Here is a 21,679-nt window from a genome sequence, read left to right as displayed (position 1 = left end):
CAGAGCCTGGAAGAGGATGTGCTGTGGCTGTGAAGGGGGAGGAAGGGGCCACGAGCGGAGGGATGCGGCGCCTCTGGCGTTGGGAAAGGCAGGAATCTGGTTCTTCCCTGGAGCCCCCAGGAGGGCCCAGCCCTGCCCGTGCCCCAACCTTAGCCCACCAAGGCCTCTGTCAGGCTCCCAGCCCCAGAGCTGTGAGATGCGAGTCGCTTTGCACTCCGAGGCTGGGGGTCACTTTGCAACAGCCCCAGGAGGCGGAGACAAAAGGTAGGATGGCAGGGGGTGCCGGGACCGCAGAGCGGGGGTGCCGGGACCGCAGAGCGGGTGTGCGGGGGCTGCGGAGCGAGTGCGAGTGACGGTTTCACAGGAGCAGGGTTTTAGTTTGGGGAAAGGAGAAAGTTCTGGAGGTGGCGATGGTGGTGACAGTTGCATAACCACATCAATGTGCTCAGTGCCACTGAGCTGTACACTTGAAAATGGTGAAAATGGTAAATAAGCTCTATACATTTTACCGCAATCAACACAAATCAGGGCGACGAGTGAGCCGCGCGTGCCTACCGGGCTGCCGCTCGCCGGCCGGTCCTTGAGTGACGCCAGGACCTCATTCCACAGCTTGGCATTGCTCTTGTCCTCTCTGATGAGGCTGCTCTGCTGGGCCGTGAGGCTGTAAGGCTCCACCTTGCTTTTCTTGGCTGTCCGGCGCGGGGACACGGCCCTGCTCGGGCCACCTCCTGGAAGAGGGCGGGGCGCGTGAGGGAGGGGAGCATGGCCCGAGCTGCTGGAGACACACCTACCTGCTCCCACGTCCATACGACCCTGACCCCACACCCACGAGATACCCACCTGCTCCCACACACACAAGATGCTCACCTGCCGACTTCCGCTTCCACTTGCCCTTGCCCGTCCTGGGGGACGTGAAGCCCCCCTCCTGCTGCTCCTCCTCCTCCCTCTTGCTGTTCTCCTTCTCTCGCTCTCGGTTGGCCAGGGCTTCCAGGTAGCCTTCTGGATACTTCAGGAGAAGGAGGGATGGGTGTGAGTCAGGCTTGGGGCCCACTGGGACCCGCCTGCTCTTCCGGCCCCCTTGCCAGGTCTGGATTTCCAAACGCACCTGACTCCCGATCCCCCTGAAGAGCACAGGGTAGTTCTCCCTTATCTAGTTTTGCTGTTTCAGTGACCCAAAGTCAACTGAAAATGTTACATGGAATATTCCAGAAACAATTCCTGGGCCGGGCGCGGTGGCTCACGCCTGTAATCCCTGCACTTTGGGAGGCCGAGGCGGGCGGATCACGAGGTCAGGAGATCGAGACCATCCTGGCTAACACGGTGAAACCCCGTCTCTACTAAAATACAAAAAATTAGCCGGGCGCGGTGGCGGGTGCCTGTAGTCCCAGCTACTCGGGAGGCTGAGGCAGGAGAATGGTGCAAACCCGGGAGGCGGAGCTTGCAGTGAGCCAAGATGGTGCCACCGCACTCCAGCCTGGGCAACAGAGTGAAGACTCCGCCTCGGAAAAAAAAAAAAAAAAAAAAAGACAATTCCTAAGTTGTAAACTGCACACTGTTCTGAGGCGCATGATGAAATACCGCATTGTCCCGCAGGGATGTGAACCTTCCCTTTGTCCAGTGTCTCGATTCTCCTGCCTCTGCTTCCCAAGTAGCTGGGGTTACAGGTGCCTGCCACCACACCCAGTTCATTTTTGTATTTTTAGTAGAGATGGGGCTTCACCATGTTGGCCAGGCTGGTCTTGAACTCCTGACCTCAGGTGATCCACCTGCCTCAGTCATCCAAAGTGCTGGGATTACAGGCTAAATATAAAATGTTAATATTAAACATTATAATTTTTATTACATAAACTCAGCACTTTGGGAAGCCAAGGCAGGGGGATCGCTTGAGCCCAGGAGTTTGAGACCAGCCTGGGCAACATAGCAAGATTCCCTCTTCAAAAAAATTTTAAAAAATAGCCCAGTGTGCTGGCGTGCATCTGTAGTCCCAGCTACTTAGGAGGCTGAGGCAGGAGAATCGCTTGAGCCCAGGAGTTTGAGGCTGCAGTGAGCTATTATTTTTTTTTTTTTTGAGACGGAGTCTCGCTGTGTCACCCAGGCTGGAGTGCAGTGGCGCGATCTCGGCTCACTGCAAGCTCCGCCTCCCGGGTTCACGCCATTCTCCCGCCTCAGCCTCCGAGTAGCTGGGACTACAGGCGCCCGCCACCACGCCCGGCTAGTTTTTTGTATTTTTAGTAGAGACGGGGTTTCACCATGTTAGCCAGGATGGTCTCGATCTCCTGACCTCGTGATCCACCCGCCTCGGCCTCCCAAAGTGCTGGGATTACAGGCTTGAGCCACCGCGCCCGGCCGGCTGCAGTGAGCTATGATCGCACCACGACACTCCAGCATGGACGACAGAGCGAGACCTGGTCTCAAAAATAAAAATAATGGCCCGAAAGTGCAAGAGTAGGGATGCTGGCAATTTGGATATGCTAAAGAGAAGCCAAAGATGTGAAAGACAGGTTTCGAATCTCATACTGTACCTAATTTATAGGTTAAACTTAATCATCAGTCTACACGTATAGAAAAAAACATTATATATCTACGGTTTGGTACTATCTCTGGTTTCAGGCATGTGCTGAGGACTTTGGAAGTGTCCCCTAGTAACGGGGGTGGGGGACGCCTGTGGACTCAGCTCTTCCTTCTCTGTGGAGCCTCGACCAATGGCTAATCCTGCCTAATCGCAAACTTCACTATGAACAAGAGGAGACTAAGAGGAGATAATCGGCCAAGCTCCACCTGGCAGGGTCGGGGTAAGCGCATTTAATGTGAGTGAACGCTGGTGACGTGTTCAGTATCACATCCCACCAATAAGATCTCGTCTTTATGATTGACATGAAGGCAGGCAATCTTTTGCTTCTAGGGCCCCTAGGGTAAATGTTTTCAAGCCTTATGGGTCTGGACCGCAAGCGCTGAGCGCAGGCTACTTCAGTGAGTGAGCGTGACTGTTTCCTCAGAAACTTCGCTTATGAACACCTGACCCCAGGGCCTTAGTTGGCCAAATTCTGATGATTCTGAGGACTCGTGCCCTCCCTGTCCTCATAGGGCATCATCGCTCTATTTTGAAGAAACCTACAGTCACGTCTGACTCTCCAGTGTCTCGGGAAATCTTCAAGCTCCTTTCACATCTTTATGTTGCAATGGATATGAGAGTCAGAAAAATATATATATATATCCTGGCCAGGGTCAGCAGCTCACACCTGTAATCCCAGCACTTTGGGAGGCAGAAGCAAGTGGATCACCTGAGGTCGGGAGTTCGATACTAGCCTGGCCAACATGGCAGAACCCCATCTCTACTAGAAATACAAAAATTAGCTGCACATGGTGGTGTGCACCTGTGATCCCAGCTATGTGGGAGGCTGAGGCAGGAGAATCGCTTGAGCCTGAGAGGTGGAGGTTGCAGTGAGCCATGATCACGCCTGCACTCCAGCCTGGGTGACAGAGCAAGACTCTATCTCAAAAAAAAAAAAAAAAAAAAGAAAAGGCTGGGAGTGGTGGCTCATGCCTGTAATCCCAGCACTTTGGGAGGCACTGGCAGGTGGATCACCTGAGGTCAGGAATTCAAGACCAGCCTGACCAGCAAGATGAAACTCCGTCTCTACTAAAACTACAAAAGTTAGCCGGGCGTGGTGGTGTGCACCTGTAATCCCAGCTACTCGGGAGGCTGAGGCAGGAGAATCGCCTGAACCTGGGAGGTGGAGGCTGCGGTGAGCTGAGATCTCACCACTGCACTCCAGCCTGGGCGACAGAGCGAGACTCCATCTCAAAAAAACAACCAAACAAACAAAATCCTCCTCCCAACAGAAGCTGAGGTTGTCTCTCCCATTACTATTTTTCTCTCTCGTTCCTCAGTTTCTGAAATTCCCCACTGCACAAATCCGTTCAAAAGACCACCTCAGCGACCCCCTCGGGTAGACGATGTCGGGCTCTCGACAGCAATTAAGATTCCTTAAATAGTCCCACAGTTCATCTGCTGTAAAGCAGCTCCCTGCAATGGACAGAAAACACCTTGTGTTGCCAAAATGCTGCGCCGCTCCCTGAACAAGCTCTCGGCAGCTCCCACAGCCGCGGGGAGGTGAGAGATGGCTCAGGGATATTCATCCTCCCCATTTTTCCATCCGGACCTCTCTGGATTCCACCAGTTTGGTTGGTTTGTTTCTGTTTTTTTTTTTTTAAATGAGCCAAGAGAAGTGAAAACAGAGGACATCAGATGCCTGACTGGTCTGCAGCGATCTCTTTACCGACACAACCAAGACAAGCCAGTCTGGTTTTCAACTCCGAGACGCGGCAGGCGGAGACGCAAATGTCATCTGCGTATCCCCATCACTCCCTGGCTGGAGGATTTATATAGGACAGCTAGGGGGGCGCCATCAGCTGGGGCCCTGGAAATCGTTCTGGATCAGAGAGAAACCAGGAAAGCATGGGCCCGGGACGGGAGGCCTCCCAGAGTGCTCGGCACGGTCCAGACCGTGAGCACCACAAGCCCAGGCCAGGCCCATTCTGTGACCCGCAATGACTATTAAAGATGACAGCCTCCGAGCGGTTCACGTGGTGCCCAGGCTGCCCGGGTGGGAAGTGCCAGAGCCATCACGGAGTCCGGCGGTACTGTTTTTGAGACAGATTCTCTCTCTGTCACCCAGGCTACAGCGCAGTGGCACCATCTCGGATCATTGCAACCTCCACTTTCTGGGTTCAAGCAATTCTCCTGCCTCGGCCACCTCAGTAGCTGGGATTACAGGCACCCACGACCATGGCCAGCTAATTTTTGTATTTTTAGTAGAGATGAGGTTTCGCCATGTTGGCCAGACTGGTCTTGAACTCTTGACCTTAAGGGATCCATCCGCCTTGGACTCCCAAAGTGTCATCCCCCATCCCAGACGCACCTGCATGGTCAGCCCCAGCTTCTTGGTCCGGTCCTTCCCCTCCTTCGTCCAAGGGCCAGGCTCATCATCGTCCCTCCGCAGGAGGTATCGCCACACGAGAAACCCGGACTTCCCCTTCTCGGGCCAGTATTTCACCACCTGCGGGGAGCAGGCATCAGCGTCAGCTCCATCAGAGGCAGCCCCGGTGGGGACAGAGCCCCCGGCTTCCCTACGGGGCACTCACCTTGTAGATGCCATCGTAGCGGTTACCCTCGGCGGGGGCGTACTTGCTGTTCTTGCCACCCTTGACATTGCGCACCACCCTGACTGGCTTCCCTGACCGCCAGTCCTTGGCCTCGGCCCCTTCTTGGTCATTGATGGGAGCAAAGCAGTTGAGAGCCAGCGCCCTGTGGGGACAGTCAGGACCCCACGCATTATAGGTGAGGATGTGCCCCCCAAAAAGGAAACACAGGAGCCGGGAGTGGTGGCTCAGGCCTGTAATCCCAGCACTTTGGGAGGCAGAAGCAGGCAGATCCCAAGGTCAGGAGTTCGAGATCAGCCTGACCTACATGATGAAACCCCATCTCGCCGGGCGCGGTGGCTCACGCCTGTAATCCCAGCACTTTGGGAGGCCGAGGCGGGCGGATCACGAGGTCAGGAGATCGAGACCATCCTGGCTAACACGGTGAAACCCCGTCTCTACTAAAAATGCAAAAAATTAGCCGGGCGAGGCGGCGGGCGCCTGTAGTCCCAGCTACTTGGGAGGCTGAGGCAGGAGAATGGCGTGAACCTGAGAGGCGGAGCTTGCAGTGAGCCGAGATCGCGCCATTGCACTCCAGCCTGGGTGACTAAGTGAGACTGTCTCAAAAAAAAAAAAAAAAAAAAAAAAAAAAAAAAGAAACCCCATCTCCACTGGAAATACAAAAGTTAGCCAGGCGTGGTTGCGCGCGCCTGTAATTCCAGCTACTTAGGAGGCTGAGGCAGGAGAACTGCTTGAGCCTGGAAGACAGAGGTTTCAGTGAGCGGAGATTATGCCACTGCACTCCAGCCTGGGCGAAGTGAGGTTCTGTCTCAAAAAAAAAAAAAAAAGATTAATATTTCAAAAACTATATATATAGACGGGAGGATTGCCTGAGCCCAGGAGTTCAAGACCAGCCTGGCCAACATAGCAAAACCTCATCTCCACCAAAAAAAAATTAGCCAGGCGTGGTGGCATGCACTTGTAGTCCCAGCTACTCTGGAGGCTAAGGTGGGAGGGTCAGTTGAGCCCAAGGAGGTCGAGGCTGCAATGAGTTATGATCACACCACTGAACTCCACCCTGAACAACAGAGGGAGACCCTGCCTCAAAAAAAACAAAGCGCGCACACACACACATACACACACACACACACACACACACACACACACACACACAAAAAGAGAAAGGGTCTCACTCTGTCACCCGGGCTGGAATGGAATGGCATGATCATGCCTTACTCACTGCAGCCTCCTGGGCTCAAGCCATCCTCCCACCTCCGGCTCCCAAGCTGGGACTGTAGGCCCACACAACCATAACTAGCTAACTTTTTTTGACATTTTTTGTAATTTCAATTTTTCTTAATTTTATGTTGCACAAGCAGGTCTCAAACTTCTAGCCTCAAGCAATCTTCCCACCTCGGCCTCCCAAAGTGCTGGAACTGTGGCATGTCACACACCACCCATGGTCCATGTGTTTTTTAGATATTCAGTCACCGATATTGTGTGAGAGAATGTGTGTGTGTGTGTGTGTGTGAATGTGTGTGTGTGCTAGTTGTTTTAGATAATGGTATGAAAAACATTACATCTTACATTTTTTTTTTCTTTTTTTTTTGAGACGGAGTCTTGCTCTGTCGCCCAGGCTGGAGTGCAGTGGCTGGATCTCAGTTCACTGCAAGCTCCGCCTCCCAGGTTCACGCCATTCTCCTGCCTCAGCCTCCCGAGTAGCTGGGACTACAGGCGCCCGCCACCACGCCCGGCTAATTTTTTCAATTTTTTTTTTTTAGTAGAGACGGGGTTTCACCATGTTAGCCAGGATGGTCTCGATCTCCTGACATCGTGATCCACCCGCCTCGGCCTCCCAAAGTGCTGGGATTACAAGCTTGAGCCACCGTGCCCGGCCACATCTTACATTTTTACCTAGCCAGAGGTCTCCTAAAGACATTTTTCAAAGCGGAATTACAGTGTCAAGAATAGTTCATTTATAAAGTTCTTCGTACAAACAGGCAGAAGAGATTTCCAGAAAGATGCTTCCAATTTGTATTTCTACCAACAGTGGAATGCTATTATACTCCCTGATCGATCTCACCATTTTAGAGCTTTTAGCCAGCTTTACCAGGGAAACAAATAGTATGTCACCACAGCCTCAGTTTGTATTTGATTACAAAAGTCAAACAACTTATTGTGGCCACTGGCCATTTGCATTTCTTTTATGCATTATTTCCACATTCTTTTCTTTTTTTTTTTTTTGAGATGGAGTCTCGCTCTGACGCCCAGGCTGGAGTGCAGTAGAGCGATCTTGGCTCACTGCAAGCTCCACCTCCTAGGTTCATGCCATTCTCCTGCCTCAGCCTCCTGAGTAGGTGGGACTACAGGTGCCTGCCACTATGCCAGGCTGATTTTTGTGTGTGTGTGTGTGTGTTTTTAGTAGAGACAGGGTTTCACCGTGTTAGCCAGGACGGTCTCTATCTCCTGACATCATGATCCGCCCGCCTCGGCCTCCCAAAGTGCTTGGATTACAGGCGTGAGCCACCGCACCCAGCCTCTTTATGAGTTTCTTTTTTTTTTTTTTTTTTTTTTTTGAGATGGAGTCTCACTCCTGTCACTCAGGCTGGACTGCAATGGCGTAATTTCGGCTCACTGCAACCTCCGCCTCCTGGGTTCAAGCGATTCTCCTGCCTCAGCTTCCCAAGCAGCTGGGATCACAGGTGCCTGCCACCACACCTAGCTAATTTTTGTATTTTTAGTAGAGATGGGGTTTCACCACGTTGGCCAGGCTGGTCTTGAGCTCCTGACCTCAGGTGACCCACCTACCTTGGCCTCTCAAAGTGCTGGTTTTACAGTCATGAGCCACTGCACCCGGCTCTTCTGTGAGTTTCTTGTTGATTTGCAACAGCTCTTTATAGTATAAAGACACAATCATCATGCGTCATGTCAAGAACTCCTCCTAGTCATCTGGCTTTTAATTTATAGGATTTATTTATGTCATATATTTATAATGTTTAGATCATCGAATCTTTTTCTTTTGGCTTATATAATGGTTTTTATGCTGAAAAAGTCCACCCCCATCCTATCATCAGGGGCCAAGCAAATTCTGGCCCATCACATCCTTTTGCAAATAAAATTCACTGGAACCCAGCCATGCTCATTCACTTACATAGGGTCTGTGGCTGATTTTGTGCTACAACACAAGAGCTGAAGAGGTTCTCTGCATAGACTGTGTGACCTGCACAGCTGAAGCAATCTACTTTTTTTTTTTTTGAGACAGAGTCTCACTCTGTCGCCTAGTCTGGAGTGCCAGTGGCGCGATCTCCGCTCACTGCAAGCTCCGCCTGCCAGGTTCACGCCATTCTCCTGCCTCAGCCTCCCTAGAAGCTGGGACTACAGGCGCCCACCACCACACCCAGCTGATTTTTTTGTATTTTTAGTAGAGACGGGGTTTCACTGTGTTCGCCAGGATGGTCTCGATCTCCTGACCTCGTGATCCGCCCACCTCGGCCTCCCAAAGTGCTGGGATTACAGGCGTGAGCCACCGAGCCTGGCCAGAAGCAATCTATTTTGGAGGTTTTTTTTTTTTTTTGGAAACAAGATCTCAGTCTGTTGCTCAAGCTGGGGTGTAGTAGTGCAATCTCAGCTCACTGCAGCCTCAGCCTCCTGGGCTCAAGTGATCCATCTGCCTCGGCCTCCTAAGTCGCTGTGACTATAGGCATGTGCTAACACACCCAGCTCATTTTTTTATTTTTACTTTTTTGTAGAGGGGGTGTCTCACTACATTGCCCAGGCTGGTCTTGAACTCCCTGAACTCAAGTGATCCTCAAGCCTCGGCCTCCTGAAGTGCAAGAACGGGCACAAGCCACCGGGCCCAGCATTAAGATACCTACTATCAGCCAGGCGCAGTGGCTCATGCCTGTAATATCGACACTGGGAGGCCGAGGAGAGCGGATCACCTGAGGTCAGGGGTTCGAGACCAGCCTGACCAACATGGCAAAACCCTATCTCTACTAAAAATACAAAAATTAGCCAGGTGAGGTGGCACACACCTGTAATCCCAGCGACTCAGGAGGCTGAGGCAGGAGAATTGCTTGAGCCCAGGAGGCAGAGGTTGCAGTGAGCAGAGATTGCACCACTGCACTCCAGCCTAGGCAACAGAGCAAGACCCTATCTCGAAAAAACAAACAAAAAAAACAAGATACCTATTATCTGGCCTTTTATAGGGAAGTTTGCTCTCATCCATCTGGATGGCTCACAGTATGTGGCACATAGAAGGGAGGAACCAGACCGGGCGCAGGGGCTCACACCTGTAATCCCAGCACTTTGGGAGACAGAGGCAGGCGGATCACCTGAGGTCAGGAGTTGGAAACCAGCCTGGCCAACATGATGAAACCCCGTCTCGATGGTGAAACCCCGTCTCTACTAAAAGTACAAAAAGTAATCAGGCATGGTGGCAGGCGCCTGTAATCCCAGCTACTCAGGAGGCTAAGGCAGGAGAATCACTTGAACCTGGGAGGCAGAGGTCGCACTGAGCCAAGATGGTACCACTGCACTACAGCCTGGGGGACAAGAGCAAAACTCCATCAAAAAAAAAAAAGAAGAGAGGAACCGAATGCCAGGCATCACTATGTTCTACCAAGCTCCTAATGAGTCTATCACTTGCTGGACATGAGGCCCAGAACAGAACCAAGGACTCGGCAGATATGTGCCGGCAAGGAAATAAGAAGGCTCATTCCACGAACCTGTTGGTGTTGGTGAGTTTCTGATCGCAAGACTGTTCCGCGGTCCTCTTGTTGCCGGAAAGATCTCGGCCACCACTACCTGTGTATGTGAAAAAATTCCCATTGTCCTGAAACAGATAAGAAGGCTGGGTGAACCCTCTGCAGAGGCAAAAAGAGAGACTGCATTGAAAGCAAAACCCCCAGGATGGCTACTTTCAAAGAAACAGAAAATAACAAGTGTTGGTGAGAATGTGGGGAAATTGGAGCCCTTTTCCCAGTGGGACTGCAGAATGGCAAAGCGAATGTACAGTGTGGTGCGTCCTCAAGAAGCTAAACAGAGGGCTGGGCACAGTGGCTCACACCTGTAATCCCAGCACTTTAGGAGGCTGGGGAGCGAGGATCGCTTAAGCCCAGGAGTTGAAAATCAGCCTGGGCAACATGGCAAAACCCTATCACCACAAAAAAAAATATACAAAAATTAGCTTGGCGTGGCCGGGCGTGGTGGCTCACGCCTGTAATCCCAACACTTTGGGAGGCCGAGGCGGGCAGATCACGGGGCCAGGAGATCGAGACCATCCTGGCTAACACAGTGAAACCTTATCTCTACTAAAAAATACAAAAAAAAAAAAATTAGCCAGACGTTGTGGCGGGCGCCTGTGGTCCCAGCTACTTGGGAGGCTGAGGCAGGAGAATGGTGTGAACCCAGGAGGTGGAGCTTGCAGCGAACCAAGATTGCACCATTGCACTCCAGCCTGGGCAACAGAATGAGACTCCGTCTCCAAAAAAAAAAAAAAAAAAAAAAAATTAGTTTAGCATAGCAGTGCATAATGCCTGTAGTCCCAGCTTCTTGGGAGGCTGATGTGGGAGGAGCACTAGAGCCTAGGAGGCAGTGGCTGTAGTGAGTTGTGATCACACCACTGTACTTCAGCCAGAATGAGACTCAGTCTCCAAAAAAAAGAAGAAAAAAATAAAAATACTCAACATAGAATTATCACAGGACCCTTGAATTCCACCTCTGGATATACACCCAAAAGAATGGAGAACAGGTGCTGGAGATACTCGTAGAGCCATGTTCATAGCAGATCTATTCACAGCAGTCGAAAGGGGAAGGAACCCCAGTGCCCACGGACGGATGGACAGATCAACACAGCGTGGTCCCTCCACACAGCGGAATAGGACTCGGCCGTGAATGAAAGGGGAACCCTGACACATGCGACAACATGGACAAAGCAAGGACGTCGGGCTCAGGAGAGGAGCCAGGCACGCAAGGACACGCGCTGTGTGATTCCACTCCTAGGAGGTCTCCAGAGTCGTCAGAGTCACAGAGGCAGGAAGCAGGTTGGGGGGTGCCAGGGACTGGGAGGGGGTGGGGAGCAAGTGCTTCATGGAGATGACGTTTCAGGTTGGGAAGATGAGAAAGTTCTGGAGATGGTGGTGGTGATGGTTGCATAGCAATGGGAATATACTTCATGCCACTGGGAACTGAGCGTTTAAAAAACGCTAGGATGGGCCGGGCGCGGTGGCTCACGCCTGTAATCCCAGCACTTTGGGAGGCCGAGGCGGGCGGATCACAAGGTCAGGAGATCGAGACCATCCTGGCGAACATGGTGAAACCCCGTCTCTACTAAAAATACAAAAAAATTAGGCGGGCGTGGTGGCGGGCACCTATAGCCCCAGCTACTCGGGAGGCTGAGGCAGGAGAATGGCGTGAACCCGGGAGGCGGAGCTTGCAGTGAGCTGAGATCGTGCCACTGCACTCCAGCCTGGGCGACAGAGCCAGACTCTGTCTCAAAAACAAAACAAAACAAAACAAAACAAAAAGCTAGGATGGGAAATTTTGTTGTATGTATTTTACCACCATCCAAAAACTACAGCAACCCTCCCCCACGCCTCCCACGCACACACTCACCACGTCATCCTCGTAGCCCCCCGCCAGAACTAGGGAATATGCTCCGTCGTTGCTCCGGCCATGGATGCCGGCCACGTGGGGCCGATGGACACCCGACTCGCTGACCTGAGGATGCCACCAAGACATACATGGTGTCCTCTGCAATGACTGCAGCAGAGAAGCTCCACCGCCCTCCTCCTCCCTACCCCGCGGAGCCAGTGGCCTTTTATGCCAAACGTGTCAGGCCTGCGAGTGGCCTACTATGTGTGCTGCTCGGCCAGAGATGGCCAGAGTTTGAGCTGCACCATGAGAACAGCTGGCATGAATGCCAGTCCCATCAAGCGTGCACGGGGCAGCCTCACTGCTGATCCCTGATGCTCCGCTTCGGCTTCCAGAAAGTGGGGGTGACGGCCGGGCATGGTGGCTCACACCTGTAATCCCAGCACTTTCGGGGGCCGAGGTGGGTGATCACTTGAGGTCAGGAGTTCAAGACCAGCCTGGCCACAAGGTAAAACCCTGTCTCTACTAAAAAGACAAAAATTAGCCACGCGTGGTGGCGTGTCTCTGTGATCCCAGCTACTGGGGAGGCTGAGACAGGAGAATTGCTTGAACCCAGGGGAGGGAGGTTGCACTGAGCCGAGACCACGCCACTGCACTCTAGCCTGGGCAACAGAGCAAGACTCCATCTCAAAAAAAAGAAAAGTGGGGGTGACAAGTATCTGGTGGGACTGAGTTCTAAATGAGGTTATGATATACAAGCCGGCCTGGCTGGGCACGGTGGCTCAAGCCTGTAATCCCAGCACTTTGGGAGGCCGAGACGGGCGGATCACGAGGTCAGGAGATCGAGACCATCCTGGCTAACACGGTGAAACCCCGTCTCTACTAAAAAATACAAAAAACTAGCTGGGCGAGGTGGTGGGCGCCTGTAGTCCCAGCTACTCGGGAGGCTGAGGCAGAAGAATGGCGTGAACCTGAGAGGCGGAGCTTGCAGTGAGCTGAGATCTGGCCACTGCACTCCAGCCTGGGCAACAGAGCAAGACTCCGTCTCAAAAAAAAAAAAAAAGCTGGCCCTCATTGGGCCGGTTGAGGTCCAGCCTGCCACTCACTCCACAGAATGCCCTGAGAGGCCCTGGCCTGAGCGTGGGGCCCCGGCTGGCTGCTGAGCCCTAGAGATACAGTGCTGCTCCAGGAGCTCCTAGCCGCTACACGCCTGGCCCCATGAACTCCATGAGGAGGCCCAGCTTGTCCACCCAGCTCAGTGTATCTCACCCAGGGGCAGTTCTGCCTCCCAGGGGACACTCAGATGTCTGGAGACGTTTCTGGTAGTCATGACTTGGGGCGACGTGAAGTGGGTGGGGGCCAGGGACGCTGCTCAGCACCCTGCAGCGCCCAGGATGGCCCCGCCCCAGAGAACCACCTGGCTCCAACGTCACTAGTGCCAAAGTGTCTAGTCTGCCGTGACACACAGCCCACAGCTGACAGCACCCAGCACTGTCAACGCCCAGTCACAGGCGGGAGCTGCCCCAGTGACAGATCACAACCAGGGCTGAGACAGGTCCCTTTTAGCAGCTGCCACCCCTTCTCTGGGACAGGAGCTTTGGCAATGACCTTACGTGCCTCCGAGCAGAGGAGCACCAGCCCCCGCCCCCAAGGATTGATTTCAGGTCTCTGGTAAAATAAGGAGTGAACCCAAACCTGCACACGTTCCATACCCCTCTGCGGCCGGACAAGGCACCGCTGGGACCTGGTAAGCACCTTGACCCCTGGCTGGCCGAGGCCAGGAGAAAACTGCCCCCAGAAAAGCAGGACGAGCCCGCATGGCCCATGGACCCCTGGGACGCTGCAGGTACCTGGACTCGGAATCGCCACATGGTGCCCACGGGGATCCCCGGGATGGGTCCGTAGTGGTTGGACGGGACGATGGTGCATTCCTTGGTGCGGCCCACACAGGCCATGCCCTGTCCCAGGCGCAGACACAAAGAACAACAGCGTGAGCCCTGGCAGGCGGGGAAGAGCCGCGGGCGCGTGGGGAGGACCCGCCTCACCTTGCCCCAGTCCCGCTGCGAGGACGATGTGGCCGAGGCCATCTTCGCCTTCTTCTTGCTCTCTCTCAGCCGCTCTCCCGCCAGCACCACCTCGCTAGCATCATTCCGGCACTCAGGACAGTACCTGTGGGGTCGGGATTGTCACTGCCCACGCCCAACCTGGCAGACGTTTCAGCCAACACGTGCCCTCTGCCCATGTGCCACGGACACAGCTCTCCCCACCCCTTCCATCCTGCCCTGTCCACACTGCGGGCCACTTGGCACACGCACGAGGCTGTTTACATTTAAATTCATTCAAACTAACCCAGGTGCGGTGGATCACACCTGTAATCCCAGCACTCTGGGAGGCCGAGGTGGGCGGATCATCGAGGTCAGGAGTTCAAGACCAGCCTGGCCAACACGGTAAAACCCCATCTCTACTAAAAATACAAAAATCAGCCGGGTGTGGTGGTGGGCACCTGTAATCCCAGCTACTCGGGAGGCTGAGGCAGAAGAATCACTTGAAACCAGGAGGCAGGGGTTGCAGTGAGCCAAGGTTGCACCACTGCGCTCCAGCCTGGAGGACAGAGTAAGATTCCATCGAAAGAAAGAAAAGAAAGAAAAGAAAGGGAGGAAGGGAAGGGAGGGGAGGGAAGGGAAGAGGAGGGGAAGGGAAGGGAAGAGGAGGGGAAGGGAAGGGAAAGGGGAGGGGAAGGGAAGGGAAAAGGGAGGGGAGGGGGAGGGAAGGGGAGGGGAGGGGAGGGGAGGGGGAGGGGAGGGGAGGGGAGGGGAGGGGAGGGGAGGGGGATGGAAAGGAAGGAAAGGAAGGAAAGGAAGGAAAGGAAGGAAAGGAGGGAGGGGGAGGGGAGGGGAAGGGAGGGGAGGGGAGGGAAGGGGAGGGGAGGGGAGGGGAGGGAAGGGAAGGGAAGGGAGGGAAGGGAAGGGAGGGAAGGGAGGGAAGGGAGGGGAGGAAAGGAGGGGAGGAAGGGAGGGGAGGAAGGGAGGGGAGGAAGGGAGGGGAGGAAGGGAGGGGAGGAAGGGAGGGGAGGAAGGGAGGGGAGGAAGGGAGGGGAGGAAGGGAGGGGAGAAAGGGAGGGGAGGAAGGGAGGGGAGGAAGGGAGGGGAGGAAAGGAAACAAGCAAGCAGGTTCTCTGTTGGCCTTCCAGGGAGAATTCAACGGATCTTCCAACAGTGAGAGTGAACGCAATGTGGGATGTGGGAAATACACGGGCAGATTCCATGGGTGCCTTCTCCTTGCTGTGGACTCAGCTTCCCCATCTCCACGATGGGGGGCAGGACAACAACAGCACCCACTTCTGCTCTGGAGAAGTGACCACGAACACACGCAGGTCCTCAGACCCGAGCCCAGCGCATCACAACCTCCCCATCCACATCCACAGTTGTCATCATGTGCACCAGGAACACAGTGGCTATGAAACCTCCTCTCACAGAAGCTGTGAAGTCCCCTGGGATCTGTTCTCTGGCTGCCACAGGTCTCGCCCACTCAAGGAAAATGGGAAGATTTCCTCACCACTCCTCCGGTCTTTTTTTTTTTTTTTTTTTTTTTTTGAGACAGAGTCTCTGTCGCCAGGCTTGACTACAGTGGTACGATCTCAGCTCATGGCAACCTCCGCCTCCCGGGTTCAAGCGATTCTCCTGCCTCAGCCTCCTGAGTAGCTGGGATTACAGGCGCGTGGCACTACACTTGGCTAATTTTTTGTATTTTAATAGAGACGGGGTTTCACCATCTTGGCCAGGCTGGTCTCAATCTCCTGACCTCGTGATCCGCCCGCCTTAGCCTCCCAAAGTGCTGGGATTACAGGCGTGAGCCACTGCGCCTGACCCCATTTTTATTTTTCTAAAGAAATAGAGTCCCACTACCATCACCCAGGCTGGAGTACAGTGGCACGATCACAGTTCACTGCACCCTCGACCTCTTGGGCTCCAGCGATCTGATCCTCCTACCTCGGCCTCCCAAGTGGCTGGGACCACAGACAAGCACCACCATACCCAGCTAGTTTTCTTAAATTTTTTGTAGAAATGAGGTCTCCAGGCTGGGCATGATGGCTCACACCTGTAATCCCAGCACTTTGGGAGGCTGAGGCAGGCAGATCATTTGAGGGAAGGCGTTCGAGACCAGCCTGGACAAGATGGTGGAACCCCGTCTCTACTAAAACTACAAAAATTAGCCGGGTGTGGTGGCGGGCACCTGTAATCCCAGCTACTCAGAACGCTGAGGCACGAGAATTGCTTGAACCTGGGAGGCAGAGGTTGCAGTGAACCTAGATAGTGCCATTGTACTCCAGTCTGGGTGACAGAGCAAGACTCCGTCTCAAGGCTGGGCGCAGTGGCTCATGTCTGTAATCCCAGCACTTTGGGAGGCCGAGGTAGGGAGATCACGAGGTCACGAGATCGAGACCATCCTGGCTAACACGGTGAAACCTCGCCTCTACTAAAAAAAAAAAAATACAAAAAAATTAGCCCAGCATGGTGGCGGGCGCTTGTAGTCCCAGCTACTCGGGAGGCTGAGAGAGGAGAATAGCATAAACCCAGGAGGCGGAGCTTGCAGTGAGCCGAGATCGCGCCATTGCACTCCAGCCTGGACGAAAGAACGACACTCCATCTTGGAAAAAAAAGAAAAAAAAAGAAACGGGGTCTTTACGTTGCCCAGGCTGGTCTTGAACTCCTGAGCTCAAGTGATCCTCCCGCCTTGGCCTCCTGAAGCACTGGGATTGCAGGCGTGAGCCGCCGTGCCCGCCCCTCTCCTGCCTCTCCTCAGTGCCCCTCTGGGGATTTGTAGGGCACACTCTGGTCTCCCTGCGGCAGGCAGGGCTGCACTCACCACTCATCCTCGCTGGGAACACTGCTGAGGGGCGGGTTCAGGCAGTAGATGTGGAAGGCCATGTCACACTCATCGCACATGAGCTGCTTGTCGGGGTCCTGCCGGCCCCCGCACAGGTGGCACGCGCAGACCCGGCACAGTCTGTTCACGTCGTCCTTGCAGTGCTTGCAGGACGGCCCGCTCTTCCCTGGGCACGGGGCAGCAGGGTCAGCTCCGGCGGGGCCCGGCCAAGCCAGAGACGGGACAAGAGCCCCCGCCCCGTGCCCACCGCGGAAGATGGGGAAAGGCTGGCTCAGAACTCACGTCTCATAGGGTTGTCAACCATAGGGCTCCCTTCGCCCGGACGCTCAATCTTGAAGACTTCGTCCACGAAGATGATCCGACAGTCATTCAGAGAATCATCCCTGCAAGGAATGAGGACGCTGGAACATTCTGGCCGCCTGACCCTGCCGAGGCCCCTAAATCTACTCTCAGAGCACTTGAACACCACGTGTTCTCAGGGTGCCTGGGGCAACAGCTCAGCTACGCCCCCTACCAATCAAAGCCACACTCACAGAAGATGAGAATACAGAAACCAGAGTTTCGTTGCAGGATGCCCTGGGGAGGATGAGTTTGAACCTTTGGCTAAGGAGCGCCAAACCAACAAGAACGGACAAGCAAGACTCATAACAGTTGGCCGGGCATGGTAGCTCAGACCTGTAATTCCAGCACTTTGGGAGGCCGAGGTGGGTGGATCACGAGGTCAGGAGTTCGAGACTAGCATGGCCAACATAGTGAAACCCCATCTCTACTAAGAATACAAAAAGCCGGGCATGGTGGCGCGTGCCTGTAATCCCAGCTACTCGGGAGGCTGAGGCAAGAGAATCGCTTGAACCTAGGAGGTGGAGGTTGTGGTGAGCCGAGATGATCATGCCACTGCACTCCAGCCTGGGCGACAGAGCGAGACTCCGTCTCAAAAAGAAAAAAAACACAAAGGCAACGTTTGATCCAACGGCCTACATCGAAATACAAGAACTTCTGTGAGTGAAACTGATCCCCCAAGATCAATAATCCGACATCTCCATCAGCAACGACCGAGGGAAACAGCATCTGAACACACGCTGCGTGTGTAATTCTAAACTTTCTAATAAGCACGGTTGAGAGGTAGACACAGGTGGAAGCAATTGAAGTATGTTCCATAGAACCCAGCGTAGACAGAAGATTATTTCAACATGGAATGAGTATGAAAATGTTATTAATGAGCTACTTTACATTCTTCTTTTGTATCAGGTCTCTGAAAGCCCACGTGTATTTTTTTTTTTTTTTCTTTTGAGAAGGAGTCTCGCTCTGTCGCCCAGGCTGGAGTGCAGTGGCGCGATCTCAGCTCATTGCAAGCTCCACCTCCCGGGTTCATGCCATTCTCCCGCCTCAGCCTCCCGAGTAGCTGGGACTACAGTCGCCCACCACCACGCCCGGCTAATTTTTTGTATTTTTAGTAGAGACGGGGTTTCACCGTGTTAACCAGGATGGTCTCGATCTCCTGACCTCGTGATCCGCCCGTCTCGGCCTCCCAAAGTGCTGGGATTACAGGCGTGAGCCACCGCGCCCGGCACCCTGTGTGTATTTTACACTCATGTACATTCCAGTTCCTCCTGGCCACGTTTCGAGCACAGCACACGTGGCTCTTGGCTATGGGACAGTGTGGGAACACATCGACCCACCAGCTCACAGGGAGCACAGACGCACGCAGCCAGCGACATCTCCTGGTCATCTCTACAGTCTGGATAGAGCCATTTGGACCTCCTGGGAAAAATGACCAGGATTCCTCAACAAATAAAGTGTTAAGGAAAAGGAGGCTGAGGCAGGAGGATTGCTTCAGCCCAGGAATTCAAGGCTGCAGTGAGCTATCACTGCACCACTGCACTCTAGCCTGGGTGAGAGAGCAAGACTCCGTCTCAAAAAGAAAAAAAAAAAAAAAAAAAAGCATATTCTAAGACTGGGTTTAGTGGCTCATACCTATGATCCCAGCACACTTTGGGAGGCTGAGACAGGCATATCACTTGAACTCAAAAGTTCGAGACGAATCTGGGCAACATAGCCAGACCACCCCCATTGCTACTGAAAAAAAAAAAAAAAATGGCCGGGTGCAGTGGCTCACACCTGCAATCGCAGCACTTTGGGAGGTCGAGGCAGGTAGATGACCTAAGGTCAGGAATTCAAGACCAGCCTGGCCAACATGGTGAAACCCCTTCTCTACTCAAAATACAAAAAAAAAAAAAAAAAAAAAAAGAGCCAGGTGCCGTGGTGCATGTCTGTAATCCCAGCTACTCGGGAGGCTAAGACAGGAGAATCGCTTGATCCTGGGAGGCGGAAGTTACAGTGAGCCGAGATCGCACCACTGCACTCCACCACGGGTGATACAGCAAGACTTTGTCTCACCCAAAAAAAAAAAAATAGCCAGGCATGGTGGTGCACACCTATGGTCCCAGCTACTTGGGAGGCTGAGGTGGGAGGATTGCTTGAGCCCAGGAGGTTGGGGCTACAGTGAACTTAAAGTTTGCCACTGCACTCCAGCCTGGGCAACAGAGCAAGACCTTATCTCAAAAAAAAAAAAAAAAAAAAACTGACCAAAACAAAACTGTCTCATGCCAGGTGCAGTGGCTGACGCCTATAGGCCCAGCACTTTGAGAGGCCGAGGCGGGTGGATCACCTGAGATCAGGATCGCTTGAACCCGGGAGCCAGAAGTTGCAGTTAGCTGAGATCTCGCCACTGCCCTCACAGAATGAGATCTTGTCTCAAAACAAACAAGCAAACCCGTCTTATTCTTGCTGTACAAATAAATGAGCAGGGAGGGAAAGGTCTAAGATCCTAAAAAATAATAAAATTGGCAAAGACTGACAAAAATAAAGAGAAAACACAAATTCGCAAAACCAAGAATAAAACAGGGATCTCACTAGATCCTTCAGGCATCAGAGAATAAAGAAATAATACAAATGACTTTATGCTCAGGGAAACGTGCTAATTCCCCAAAACCCAGAAAGTACTTAAGCTCAAACAGGCTGAAACAGATAGTCCAGATAGTCACATAACCATGGAAGAAATTCAATTCATAAAAGTTCCCCCGAAAGACATCTCCAGATCTCCATGGCCTCATTAAAGCTTCCCCCCCACACCCGCCCCCCGAGACGGAGTTTTGCTCTGTCATCCAGGCTGGAGTGCAATGGCACGATCATAGCTCACTGCAACCTTCACCTCCCAGGTTCAAACAATTCTCCTGCCTCAGCCTCCCAAGTAGCTGGGACTGCAGGTGCACACCACCATGCCCAGATAATGTCTGTATTTTTAGTAGAGACAGGGGTTTCACACCATGTTGGCCAGGCTGTTCTCGAACTCCTGACCTCAAGTGATCCACCCACCTCGGCCTCTCACAGTGCTGGAATTACAGCATTGGCCACTGTGCCCAACCCATGGTCTCATTAAAGGATTCTATCAAATCTTTAAAGGCGAATTAACGTAAATTTTACACAATCGTTTCCAGAAAACAGAAAAAGGAGTAAACATTTCCCAGCTCACGTTATAAGGCCGGTATTGACCAAACCAACAAAGACCATGCAAAACAAGAAAACTGCAGACCACTGTTTCTTATTAACTTAGTCAAATAAATCCGAAACTGACCGGGAGAAGTGGCTAACGCCTGTAATCCTAAAACTTTGAGAGGTAGGCCGGGCGCGGTGGCTCAAGCCTGTAATCCCAGCACTTTGGGAGGCCGAGACGGGCGGATCACGAGGTCAGGAGATCGAGACCATCCTGGCTGACACGGTGAAACCCCGTCTCTACTAAAAAATACAAAAAAACTAGCCGGGCGAGGTGGCGGGCGCCTGTAGTCCCAGCTACTCGGGAGGCTGAGGCAGGAGAATGGCGTGAACCCGGGAGGCGGAGCTTGCAGTGAGCCAAGATCACGCCACTGCACTCCAGCCTGGGCGGCAGAGCGAGACTCTGTCTCACAAAAAAAAAAAAAAAAACTTTGAGAGGCCAAGGCGGGCGGATCATCTGAGGTCAGGAATTCGAGATCAGCCTGGCCAACATGGAGAAACCCCACCTCTACTAAAATTACAAAAATAAACTGGGTGTGCTGGCACGCACCTGTAATCCCAGCTACTCCGTGCGCAGGCTGAGGCAGGAGAATCGTTTGAATCCGGGAGGCGGAGGTTGCAGTGAGCTGAGATCACATCACTGCACTCCAGAGCCTGGGCAACAGAGCAAGACTCTGTCTCAAAAAACAAACAAATAAATCTTTTTTTTTTTTTTTTTTTTTTTTTTTTTCTTTTTTTTTGAGACGGAGTCTCGCTCTGTCGCCCGGGCTGGAGTGCAGTGGCCGGATCTCAGCTCACTGCAAGCTCCGCCTCCCGGGTTTACGCCATTCTCCTGCCTCAGCCTCCCGAATAGCTGGGACTACAGGCGCCCGCCACCTCGCCCGGCTAGTTTTTTGTATTTTTTTTAGTAGAGACGGGGTTTCACCGTGTTAGCCAGGATGGTCTCGATCTCCTGACCTCGTGATCCGCCCGCCTCGGCCTCCCAGAGTGCTGGGATTACAGGCTTGAGCCACCGCGCCCGGCCACAAATAAATCTTAAACCGCAAAAAATCCTGGAAACAGCTCAGATATCCAATGGGTCGTTGAAAAAAAAAAAAAACAGTGGCCCATCTATACCACAGAATACTACTCAGGGGTGAAAAGGAATGAGCTACTGATACGCGATAACTTTAGTTAATCCGTAATTATGGAGAGTGGGGAAAAAAAGAATCAATCCCAAAAGGTTACATACTGTGTGATTCCATTTATGTAACAGGAGTCCTTATTACAAAGTTGAAATTATAAAATCCTTGAAATTACAAAATTGTATCAACAGAGAACAAAAGAGAGCGAGACTCCGTCTCAAACAAAAATAAAAAATTAGTGCTTGCCAGGGGTCAGGGACCAGCTGGGGATGGGGAGGTGGCTATAAAAGGGGCAATGAGAAGGATTTTATGGGGAGGAAACTCACTCTTGACTATCAATGTCAATATCCCAGTTGCAGTAACACAGTATAGTTTATTAA

At 52.9% G+C, this 21,679-nt stretch overlaps 1 protein-coding gene across 4 annotated transcripts in view; it reads right to left on the bottom strand.

Annotated features, from left to right (window-relative positions):
- UHRF1 (ubiquitin like with PHD and ring finger domains 1) overlaps positions 1-21,679 on the bottom strand; it is a 58,931-nt gene that overhangs the window by 7,292 nt on the left and 29,960 nt on the right. For all 4 annotated transcript variants that reach the window (XM_077979379.1, XM_001083134.5, XM_001082762.5 and 1 more), the window contains 10 exons: positions 16,906-17,006; positions 16,603-16,789; positions 13,782-13,905; positions 13,587-13,694; positions 11,758-11,862; positions 9,870-9,976; positions 5,146-5,308; positions 4,923-5,060; positions 868-1,006; positions 556-728 (listed from right to left, as the gene is read on the bottom strand). In XM_077979379.1, coding sequence (XP_077835505.1) covers positions 556-728; positions 868-1,006; positions 4,923-5,060; positions 5,146-5,308; positions 9,870-9,976; positions 11,758-11,862; positions 13,587-13,694; positions 13,782-13,905; positions 16,603-16,789; positions 16,906-17,006 — 1,345 coding nt within the window. The remainder of the gene's footprint in view (positions 1-555; positions 729-867; positions 1,007-4,922; positions 5,061-5,145; positions 5,309-9,869; positions 9,977-11,757; positions 11,863-13,586; positions 13,695-13,781; positions 13,906-16,602; positions 16,790-16,905; positions 17,007-21,679) is intronic.

Source organism: Macaca mulatta, chromosome 19 (assembly GCF_049350105.2).
Source record: "Macaca mulatta isolate MMU2019108-1 chromosome 19, T2T-MMU8v2.0, whole genome shotgun sequence".
In the NCBI taxonomy this organism is placed as follows: domain Eukaryota; kingdom Metazoa; phylum Chordata; class Mammalia; order Primates; family Cercopithecidae; genus Macaca; species Macaca mulatta.
This window is presented reverse-complemented; position numbering and strand designations above follow the sequence as displayed.